The sequence below is a fragment of the Gymnogyps californianus genome, chromosome 2 (assembly GCF_018139145.2).
Source record: "Gymnogyps californianus isolate 813 chromosome 2, ASM1813914v2, whole genome shotgun sequence".
In the NCBI taxonomy this organism is placed as follows: Eukaryota; Metazoa; Chordata; class Aves; order Accipitriformes; family Cathartidae; genus Gymnogyps; species Gymnogyps californianus.
Window position 1 is genome coordinate 138,902,794 of NC_059472.1, and position 12,539 is coordinate 138,915,332.

At 36.4% G+C, this 12,539-nt stretch overlaps 1 protein-coding gene across 1 annotated transcript in view; it reads right to left on the bottom strand.

Moving 5' to 3' along the window:
- Positions 1 to 9,333: 9,333 nt before the first annotated feature.
- NXPH1 (neurexophilin 1) overlaps positions 9,334 to 12,539 on the bottom strand; it is a 142,120-nt gene continuing 138,914 nt past the window's right edge. The window contains exon 2 of the mRNA XM_050892200.1: positions 9,334 to 10,292. Within this exon, the coding sequence (XP_050748157.1) occupies positions 9,531 to 10,292 (762 nt within the window). The 3' untranslated portion in view covers positions 9,334 to 9,530. The remainder of the gene's footprint in view (positions 10,293 to 12,539) is intronic.

The following is a 12,539-nucleotide window of genomic DNA, read 5'->3' on the forward strand; positions in this document are numbered from 1 at the left end:
ACTAGCATATAGAAAGAAACAGATGAGTATTATTCATATTCTGCTTTGCTCACTGTTGGTAAGGCATCAGCCAGAATAGTGTGTTTTCTTTGGGATTCCACACTTGAAAGGACAGGCAAGTTTTAGAGTAGTCATAGGAATGCAGTCAAACATGCTATAAGAACTGAGACTGCTTAGTCTAGAAAAACTATGGCTGACGGTTGAGTCTGGTGACAGCCTTCAAAGATATAAAAGAATGCTATAAAAGAATCTCCTGTTTATTTTTTCAGTCCAAGTGGATTTGGAAGGAAATAATTGCTTCATTTGCAGTAGTGATTTTCAATACAAGCAGTTGGGAAGCTTTGAAGTATACCGTCCTGAGGGGTACAAGAGCAGGTCAACAGTGGGAGCAAGGAGAAATGGGTTTATTACTTTCATTTCTAACATCAAGACATGCCAGTTTGGGGCAGGGGGAGGGGGAGAGAGAGAGACTTCAAGAGCACTTTTCCTTGGGGAAAGGGCACAAGAATATATGGCTTGAGAAATACTGGCTGAGTTTGGGGGCACATTACCTTGAGAGAACAAGGAATCAAGCACACTGGAGAGTCTTAAAAACAATTTATAGTTTAGACAAACATCTTTAAGTGTGGTCTAAGCATTCTTGAACCTTTTTCTGGGCAGGAGCTCAGAATTAGATAGCTTTGCAACTCTCTTTTGTTTATCTCTTTAAATCTATAGCAGTCATGCTAAGATGTAGACCTTTTAGTGGCCTGTACTTGGCTCAAATATATTCTTTGCAATTAGCTGCAGGGTAGCAACATCTACTGATTGAAGTCTGAGAGCAAGTTACTGGGGCTCTAATTTTATGTCTGAACATTTACCACCCAGTTTTCAGTCTCTCATCTAACTTATCTTCCTCATCTTTTCTATATGCAAAAAGAGATTATAATATCACACCTATCATTGAAAAGAGTAATAAATAAACAAGATGTTTACAAATATACATAAAATTATGCTTATATTTATGTTTTGTTTTATTATTCATTTGCATTTGATTATTTAATTGGTTTTCTATGTACATCCTGATTATCCATACATAATTTAAATCATTGAACAGGTTCTATACCGAATTTACAGCTTGCATGTTATAACGGGTTCAACACATCTTATATTAGAACCCAGCTAACCTAAAAAAAAGAAGTCTTTGAGTTGACCACATTTCTCTTCCACAAAGACAGCAGATGGAAAAGATATAAAACTGGGAGATGAAAAATCAGTACCTGCTAGGGAAAGGGTGGACAGTAAATTTAAAGTATGCCAACTGGATAAACTAAAAGTTCTGGAAATTTGCAAATTCAAAACATGAAAGGGGAAATTATGATAACAGAAAGTTAATTGCCTTCTCTGGGCAACTAGCCATCAGATGTTCTAAGCCATGTAAGAGTAGCAAAGGGAACACAATGTAAAGACTTCCTAAAAATAATGTTAATAATATGTGGGGGAGAATGAGAGGAAGTGGAAGGAACGGAATAAGCCTACGGGCTGGCAATTACAACCATATATTAGCCTGCTACCTAGAAACATACAAGGAATAGCAGGAAACTAAATGGAAATAGTGTGTATTTACTAGCAATGGTGTGAAATTCTGTTATTGATTTGTTCTACCGCCAAGCAAAGCACTTTTTGCCTTTTAGTGATATTTAGGCACTTACAGGCAACAACTTTCTTTACATTAGTTCCCAGCCCTATTAATAAAGCACGTACTTATTTTTTTATGGCATACTTAAATCTTCACCTGAGGATTAATTATAAGTACCACTACCACTTGTTACTTAGTATTTCTAAATGACTTAATGCAATCATCTCATTAGCTCAATTTTAGTAAAATACGTAATTAAATATCTCATCCAATCCTGTGTGTAAAACACATTAGCGTGGAGCACTACTCGCATGTGATCTGAAACAGACAAAATTACTTCAAACAGAAAGTAGAGTAAGAAAAAACACATCAAACAGGGAAGAAGTCACACCAGAAATCAGTCAGAAAAGAACAATAAACTATTTCTTATATATGACATCACAGCAGTGATCTAGAAGTAGGTCTAAGTAATTTGCTAATAAAGTTCACAGGTGATTCTTACATCTATGAGGTTAGAAGCGTATTAAAAATGGGCCTAAAGAGGTAGAGCTGCAGAAAATAATGGTGTAGGAAAGCGGCTACTAAGATATCTGAAGACTGCTTGTTCAAAACTCAAATGGTAAATGAGAAAGAACCTTGGAAAGCTGTATAATTAAGGCTTGCCATTTCTATTAGAAGTAATAGTGGAGAGCTCATTAGAAGTAAATTTTTTGCAATTTGAGACCTGAGAGAGACCATTGTAACTATGAATGTGGAGGAATTTCGTTAGAGAAAGGTGATGAGACCCTTTATCATTGGGATTCCATCTAAAATATTGCATTCATTTGTAGTCTTTAACTGTAATAGAGACTGAGGAAATGGGAGTTGTTCTGAAAAGACAAACACAGTTCTTCTGGAGTGGTTAATGAAAGGCAACTGTACAGGTAATACTTGTGAAATTAGCAAAATGATCTAAAAGGAGAAAATTTGTAAGATTCCCATGAATAAATGAAAGGGAAGCTTTTACCTCAATAGGAGGAAAAACCTTCTTTCAGGGGTCTAAATTCAGTAACAGTATAGGCTGCAGGGAAAAAAAGTAGAAACTTGCTCGACACTTGTAGAACAATGGTAGAAAAAGTTTGAGAAAATAGTACTCCATTGGAAAAGGGAGAGATTACTTAATAAAATGTTTCTCACTGTAATAGTTTTGATTATAGAAATGGTGGCCATTAAGTAAGTCTCTGATAGGCAGAGGAGATATTATCATCCCATAATATGGGATGGTATTGGAAAATACTGTTGAGCTTATGAGAAAAACACAGTCCAAATTTTGCATCAAATATCCAATAGAGATTACTACTCCTGTTTTCTGAAGGGCTACAGCCAACTTACCGAAGGTCATCAGCTAAAAGTTTTCATTAATTGTTCTTAAGTCACGGAAGATTCATTTGGGAATCTCCTTGTTAAAGTCTCATTGACACACAAACTGTGCTGCTTCTGACTGCCCACTTTATTAACTGGACATGACCTACAGGTCATTAGCAAAATAAAGACTAGTGCGCTTAATGTCACATGCCTATGTATCAGTTTGTTTCATACAGTTTATGAGCAAACTCCACACTTGGCAAAAGCCTTTCCTGTACCTCTAGATTTAAACAAAAAGCAAAAACAGAAACAGAAACAAAGACAAAAAACCCCAACCAAATAAAACTCTCATGAACGGACGATCATCATGGTTCCTACCAGTCAAGCTCTATTATTTCTGTTTTGTTCACCATCAGCAATAACAGTTCTGGATTCTAAATGTAGCCGGTAGAATGGAGTCCAGAGTATTTGCCACTGGAGGGAGTATGTTGCAATTGTTGAAACTTCCTTCCAAAAAAATCAGCTTTATTCTCAAGACCTCCTCACTCTATGACTAATCAAAATACTCTACTTCCACCCAAGAAATTCAAAGATGCTTCATAAATATAGCATAATAAATTTCACCACAACTATAGCTATTGTATATTATAAGAGTTAATATAACTTTTTATTCACAGTCCATAAATGACCTCATTTTTCCTCAGGTTACCTGTTTCTAAGTAGGCTTTTGCATCTCATTTTAGATTTGCTGTGACCTAGATAAGGAACTGAAGGTCTCATGTTATTTAAGCCTCTGCTAACTCTGGTTTTACTTATTTTCTATGACAAACAGATCTGTAAGTACACTGGGCTTTCCCCAGGAACTCAGTAGCCCTTCCAATAAAATATTGGACAAAGTATCTGATTTACTTTTTGAAATGGCTAATTTCCACATCTTCACTGATGTGTATGAACTCTTTCAACTTTATAAAATTTTTTCGGTCCCTCTAATCTCCTGTTAACAACAGGCAGAAGTTCATTTCACAGACCACTAAAGCCTTCCCTCACAGCGATATCTCTACTTGCTACATGGCTGAGGTACACTTTGAACTAGGAATAAATCTCACACATGCTCCATCTTCTCAAATCCTATCTTTGACAATGGGACTATAGCTCTTTTAGAATTAAAGTTCAGGTGAGTCATTGGTTTGCTCCTGATCTAAAGCACCTACAAAAAACTACATTTGTTTCTTTATCCCAAAGGCAAACTAAGATAAAGGATTTAAAATTATGTATACCATGCACAGGACATCAGCCCAAGCTGAAGCAGAGATCCACCAGCTGTGCCCTTCAAACTGAATAAAAAAATTGTATAGACATATTCCAATGAGAAAATAAACTCTTGTACAAAACAAAGTGATCTCCTTGTTAGTTTGGGTAGTGATAGTACTTTAACTAATTAGCAGGGAATATAAAAAACAATGAAAAGATTTTATTTTTAGCCATAGGATACATCAACCCTTTTGGAGTGATCATGCTACATGTATTAGATCATGTTGTGAGGTGTGTACTACCCAAGGAAACACAATATTCCCACAGTCCTGCAATTTATTGTATCTTTACAAATGACAGTTTAATTTTAATGAGTGCTCCTTTCACAAACAGCAAAAAGTGTTAGTCTTATCCATAGATACTGACTTTCTCAAATTTATCTAGAAAATTAATTAATCTGTGGATTTTAGCATAATTTCAGTAAGATATTGCCCATTCTTTAAAAAAAAAGGAAGAAGAAAAAAAAAAGAAAAAAACTTTTTACTAGGCAATAGTCTTCCACTATTGTGGAAGCAATGTGCTTCTACTGTCAAAATATTTTTGGAAATAGTATTCATACTCATACATTAAAGTGGTAACAGGGTAACTCATCAAAGGACTTTAGTATAAATGATAATCAAGGTTTCCATTTTTTAACACAGGTGCAAAATGAATCAGTTGCTTCACTTCTCATGAATTCCAGACTGATACAGTGGAATCAGAAGTTTTGCAAAGGGTCAGGAATGCTTGTATTTCATTGATGTATATATGAGTACAAAAATAGTACTTTTTTGAGAACTGTGCATATTTTTTAAAAAAACTAATTTCATAAAAAATATGCCCCAAATTTATAAATACATGTTTTACAAGAACTCTGCAGTACACTGTTTTGAAAATTGGGAGTTCTTAGCATCGAAACTATTTCTGAATAGGTATTGTATGTGTTTCTGTATTATGCAGCTCCTAGCACAACAGATGCTTGATGCAGCCATTTGAAGTCTCTGGAAACGTTAGACACACAGTTAAGTACAGATCACTAGAGACAAGATTCTCTTCCATTTCTAGATGCATTCAGATATAATTTGACCACCTTTGTCACAGAAGGACATGGAGCACCCATAAGATGCTAAGACTGCGATTCAGTGTCTTCTGGTGAAGAAAAATGTTTCAGATCAGATGCCTAAGCTGTAGGTTGGTTTTGCTGTAAAAGTAGCAGATATTTTGTAATCCCTGTTTTCCTCCACAATTCTCTAACACATCGTTTTCAGAGTAGTTTATGATATTCCCACAGGATTCCAAGTTACAGCATAGGATTCAGAATGCATGAGGATGTAATGATTTAATCATAGTAAAACTGCCCTCTGACTAAACCCCTGGAGTAGTACTACTTAAATCTCTAGGTTAACATGCACCAGAACACTACAAGACTTCCATTCTGGTCTCCTATAAATGAAGTTTGAATATTTCTTAGTTCACTGTAAATTAGTACAGTAAATTTCAACAGTTTCTGACATCATACATTTTAAGTAAGGGAAACTTTGAAAGACAAGGTCTTTGTAAAGATTAATTTATTAGTTTGCTTATTATCCATGCAAACTTGGGAAAAGGGGAGAAAGGGATAAAACTTTACAAGTGACTTCATAAGGAGGGAAGAAAATATATTTTCTGTCCCATGCTGAAGTATTTCAATAAAACTAACAAGTGAAAGTCTTCCAGCTTTCCATCACTGGTTAGAACTTTGATCAGTGATTTTTGCAATGTAAAACCACCTGTTTCCTATCTCCTGGATTCCTTTTCTCAAAAGCACAGGAGCTGACACATAAATTCTATCGCTCACCCATCCAAGGCAAGTTTAATATATTGATCTTTGCTCAAGTGCATGACCCATGTATTTTTGCAACAGCAATAATTGGTTTCATTAAAATATCCCTATTTGTGACTTCTCTATGTAGTGAAAATAAGATAAAAAGCATGTTTTATATGTTTAAAAAAAAAAGTTAACAAAAACAGTCTCTTCATTTCTTAAAAATAAATAACTCAACCTTCTTTAATCCTAAAAATATACCTTTAGAGATATACATCTTTATTATGTCTAGAATTAGTGAGTTATAGTGAGGCAACATTTGCTTGGCCTAGCACTCCATTAAGGCATTGTTCATGTGCGAGACCCAGATACCCATACATACATTGTTTAACTGAATTAACACATTCATGTTCATTAAATTCCTTTGTCAAATGGCAAAACCAAAATCATTCTTTAACATAATTAGCAAACACGAAATATTTCCCAGAGATTGAATAAAATGCAATGAACTAGCACCTAGGTAACACATCATATATTTTGATATTAGATCACTGTTTCACAACCAGATCACCAAAAGAACTCTTCCAAGTTCAAACTCAAGAATGCTTATGAAGAATAGCAAGTTCTTCAAAGGCTTAAGACTAAAAAATAATATGACTGACTGTGACAAAGGCAGACAAAGTACCAACTACCACAACTAAAAGGATCAGAACCATTGCATGATGAATAATTTCTTTTCGTAATGATGTTACTTGAAAAGTGGATAAGTGTATATATATATATATATATATATGAACAGATTGTATATACTTTATATATTTATGGGAAGTTTTAAAAAAGAAAGAAAATAATGAAATTGTACCAATAATAGTATTTCACATCCATTTTTCTGAAATATAAATGAGAACACAAAGCATGTAATGCTCAATCGTAATACAGATTGTTAAGATTGTTAATCATAGTCAACACTGGAATTCTACATACTATTAAATGGAAATTTGTATTGAACTCAATAGTGAAATTCCCATTGACTTTAATAGAGCCAAGATTTTACTCTTGGTCATAGCACAAATTACTTTATGGTTTATATTCAGAACAGTTACTTTCCATAGAGCACAAATGAGGAAACACTACCTGTGTAATCACTGTTCCTGTCAAAGTAAAAAAAAAAAGTGTATCTCAGCATATTCCTGAATGAGATCAGAATCTGGACTGTATGGCTTGGACAATTTCTTTCTCCAAATCTACACAAGGTCCAGGGTCACAAGTTTGTCCTGGGAAATGTCATATACAATGAAGAAATTCCCACAAACATATCTGTTCGAAGAAGCCAAAGCAATAATAATATGAAAGTCTCCTCTCCTACTTGTACATCAGTGGGAAAATATTTACTTGTCAATAATGTTATCCATTTGCTTTGTTTCATTCTCATTTATGTTCTGCACATTTCAGCAAGAGAGGTCCACAACTGCAAGTTGTTTCAAACTTGTCACTTCTTGAAACATTAGTGGAGTGTTTATTGGGACTTTGGAGAAGCTATTCATGACGCTGTGTTTATTTGGAAGCTGACCCATCTCTGCATTCACAGCTTTGACAGAAGAGCACAGAACCTGGGGGTGAGGGTGGAAGGGGGAAGAAAGCATTGCCAGGAATGATAATTCTGAAAGATATGAGATGAAATACTGAGTTCTTCTTTGGGCAGCCTTCTTTTAGGCATGGACTTCTTACAGTTGCTAGTTATCTGGATGCTGGGGGTAAAGTATGCCACTATACACAAAAAAAAAATATAAAAGCTATGAGCTTTTTGTTTATAGGAAGAAAATTCCCTTGTACCATAAAAAGGGATCTCTTCATTCCATAAAGAGAGATCAGTGCCTCAGAGGAGGCTAGAATTAAGGCAAAGACAGGCCTGTGTACACAGAGAGCAGCTCCGTGTTTCCCCACTTCTAAATGGTAATGAATCATTTTAAACAAAGCCCTGTTCCTGTAATTTCTTATCCAAGTGGGGGCTTCCACTCAAGTGAGCAAGACCCTTCAGTAGTAAGATCTGCTTGCTAGAAATAGGGCCCAAGTAATTTTTATATATTCTACATATATGTCTGTATGTATTTGCACACACACGCACACACATGTACATATACACGCACAAACATGCACACACACAAATTTATAAATATATGTATATATATGTACATATGCAAAGAGTCAAGATTGAAAACCATATCAGACTTGGAGTGTTGCCCGCTTGTCAGAATCATTTAAACTACTATCTACACAGCACATATTGAAACTCAACTTTAAGATTTTTTATTTTTATGTACAGTTCATTTTTTTTCTCTGGAAATAAAATATCTAAATACAGACAGACTGTAATGTTGTATATGTATAGCTTTCAACAATACTTTAGCTGAATAAATGCTTTGTACATAGTTCTGTCTTTTAATGGAGTTTACAGCTACATTGATAAAATGGATTCCTCATTTCCTTGATTGTTTTTAACCAATAACAAGCAAAGAGACAATTACAAGTTAATATTAATAAGCAGCTCAAATAACACTGGTTAAATTATGTACAATACAAACCATTCATACAAATGAAGACTAGGATATTGAATTTGTTACAATATTTTGTAATAAAGATAAGACAGCCACTTATAACTTACATGTTCTCCGCCAGGCATTTTCCTTCTTAGAGATCAGTTGGAGAGTTTTTAAGTAGCTTAGCTGGCCTAAACTCAACCAGGTTTAAAGAATCAGAGCTTAAAGAGTCAGAGAAACATGAAACCAGAACGTCTGCCCACATGTAAATTCCAAATGTTTGCCCATCTTTACTAGTAACAGGCTCGCTCCATGGAAAAAAAGCCACCTAACACCACCTCGAATGTGCCTACTGTATGCTGGAAAAAAGTCACGATGCTTTGCTGTGTTCATATAATAAGGAATACTGAACTCTAGACACACATTTTTCCCATTTTAACAAGTATTTACTCCTACAGTATTATTTACCAGTACAGCTACTCCAAGCAGTAGAATGCATGAGTCGGGGTTATTGATTGGCGTGTACTCAAAGGACTTTCAAAGAGATTTCCATAACAGTCTGCGTTAGAAACCATTCTCTGTCTAGTTAATCCATTTTGCTTGATGATAGGTTATCCTGAAACCTTAGATATCAGACCATGAAAGCTCTCTTAACAGGAATCTCAATAGATGTGAGCTGAAAAGAGTGTGTGTCTCTGTGTATGTGTATGGTTTTATTTCAAATCCATACTGATTTACAACTAGATTGACACATGGAGCTGACTGGGCAAAAATTACATTAGATTGTTTTCCACTAACATATTTGCAGCCATTTGACATCAGCAGCAGCAGGTAGACACATTCCAGGCAATAGATGTGGCCTTCCTCCTTGAGGTTACAGCCCTGTCATACAACCTCTTTTATTCCTCAGGCTTCAGTCTCAGACACATGTTGGTCCTCACCCTGATGGGAAGTAGGGTGTGTCACTGTGGTAGTTGTAATCAGGACACACCTTCTGTACTAGTTTATAATCTGTACTATAAAAGGAAATGTAAATACAGATTACTTTAAAGGGCTTGGAGCAGAGCCATGACACGTGGCTCTGGGTCTGCTCCTGATAACAGGTTTTTGAAGGGTCATAGTTGCAGAGTGTGTTCTTGGTAGCCTTGTCAACCTTTTCATACTCGATTCGACAGTTAAAGGACTTGGAATCTTTGGCATCAATCACCGTCTGTTGTGCCAAGTCAAATTCCACTATTTTTGTAGGGGGCACTAGGCTCACAGATACATTCCCTTGACCAGTGGAGTTATGCCTGAAGTAAACACTAAACGTCCCATTGCCATGGTCAACGATTTTCCCCGTTATTAACAGATTTAGCTTCACAGTCTTGATGTTGGAATGAAAATCGCCCCAGCCAAACATTTTCTTAAATTTCCCAGTCTTGACGATGGGCCGTCTCTTTGCTCTGGGCCGAGGCTCTTGCAGGTCTGTGGAGTTCCTCAGCCAGTCCCAGAGATCTTGCTCAGAATAAGTTTCTGGGGCATCGTATCGCAGGTCCAAGTCTGTATCGTTTTCCTTTCCACGAAAAGTCTGTGACAGCAGTCGGCTGATGGACAAGTCTTTGCTACTTTCTGTCCATATGTGCTTTAGTGTGGATTTGGAGCTTCCTGATTTTAGAAGTTCTGTTTTTCCTCCATTTGTTAAATTTGCACAGGTAACCTGAAAAAGAAAGAAGGGAAGAAGAAAGAAGGGATATATTGAGATAAGTAATACAAAACCCATCATTCCCACCTGAGACCAAAATGATCAGATTTCAAAATCATAGGGAATTTTTTGTTTGAGAAATTAAATTATATCTCTGTACTCAGTAAAACAAACAGAAACGTCTATTTTCCTCTTCTTTCCAAGTAGTGATTACTTAATTCTCCTTTGCCAGTATTTTACACAGGCCTTCAGATTTAATCCCAACCATTCACATTATTCTTCAGCCTGAAATCTACTTCTGTTATGATGCCTGCGAGTGATGAGTATGTAATGAAGCACTGCAAAAACTAAGGTATGCAGTCATGTCATCCTCCAGTCTGTATGTGGCTTTCACTGGCCATTTCTCATCTCAGAGTGAAGTACTCTTGCTTTAATGTTCTCTCTGCAAAGTGACTGTGTCTTCCACCATCAGAGTAACATTCATTTATTTTTGCTGCCCCTGGAGTCCACTGTCAGGGTGCTGTCTTGGTGGTGCCAGCCTGACCATGCTCAGAGTCCGTGTCATTATAAATCTAATAATACTAATATAATTTCCCTGCTCCTTTTATGAGTACACATTGGTCCGTGTTCTTGACTGGGACCTTCAGTCACAACTACAATATAAATAACAGAATAATGAAAATTTTAATGAGTTTTGCGTCGACAGCTGTACGTACTCTGTGCTGTACCTCAATTAATGCAAGAGGAGTCACAGTCTTTTCTTAGAGTCCCTTACAGATTACCTACTGATTTGCCTTGTCTGTATCTAGTATGACATGCATTTCTCCTTCCTCACTTCACTTCTTTTTTCACACCTTCCTCCCCACACCAAACAGTGATCTGTGCAAGACAGAAAGCCATTTGTGTATTTACAAGAAAAATAGGGCCACCAATTTAAAAGTAGTAATAAAAAAATCCTGCAATATCATGGTTTTAAAAAAGACAAAATCTTGTGCCAAGTTCCTACAAAATCATAAACTTCAGACATAGTTTTTCACAGAATTTAGTGTCAGAGCAATTTGTCTCATTTATATTTTTTCTCTTTGCCTTAATTGTGTGGAAAACAGAGAACAGATGCAGCCTCGCAGCTGTCTAACATGCAGCACTGGTAGAGAGCTCTGACAGAGCATAGCAGGGAGGGCTGGAATTGGCAGGGGATGGCGAGTGGATGGAAAGGGACCGACAACACCCATAGTCCTATTCCCCCTAAAAATTCGCACTAGATACACTGCCACATTTTTTAACATTTGAACTGCTCTGAGGAGGTCATCAAGTTTCTTATTTCCCTTTTCATGGCTACATAGGAGATTCTGAATATGCCTGTTTTAATCCTCTGTGTTCTGGCACTGATTTATGTGCTTCTATCATACTTGCAGTTATAACTTTCTCTTCACTTAAAAATGAATTGAGTGTATTCCCAACCCATTGGAAACCAGCTAGTGTTTAAATCATGTCCCCTCCCTACTGGTACAACTGGAGGTATATGTCACAGAGGACATCTATCACAGCATGGCCTTTTCATTTCCTAACAATCATGGAATTGAAGCATGCTTTCATTAACTTCAGTACTTTTTCAAGGTCGGTTGAAGGCACATACATAAAATCAGTCTAAATTGTCTTAATACACTGATCAGATAGGAGGTATGCCCCCAGCCTTTTACAGTAAACAAATAGGTAAATAAATCTGTCACTTCCCACGCTATACCTCCCCAGTGCATTTCAGGTTGGTGGGCCAGTAAGGTTAATAGATAAAATACGGGTTTTATTTAGGATTTTGCCAAATAGATGACTTCCTCCTCTTTTGAATGGAAGGAAGGACTAAAACACAGACTAGCATTTTGATAGCCAGTTTGTAGCTGCATCTTAGCATCGAGCCAGGAGAGAAGCTGTAATGAAATGCACTGATGGTGCACTGGTTAATGAAGCAGCAATGAAGATGTCACAGGGAGAGAGAAAGAGACTCAGGATATAATTTTGCTGTGGCATATGGGGAAGGAGTGCAAAATAAGAAAAGAAATGTGGTTAAAAGGAAAAATGTGCCTGTCTAGCATGAATCTGTCAACCCGCTATGAATCTAAGCAGTTAGCTAGCACAGCTAGTATACCTGCAATCTGTAGGTAGGATACAGATTGCTTACCACTATATTTTTCTTTGCTCACAGCTTGTTTTTCCTTTGTTTTCCTTTCTGCAACCAATGATTTACATTTCATAGGATTACACTAC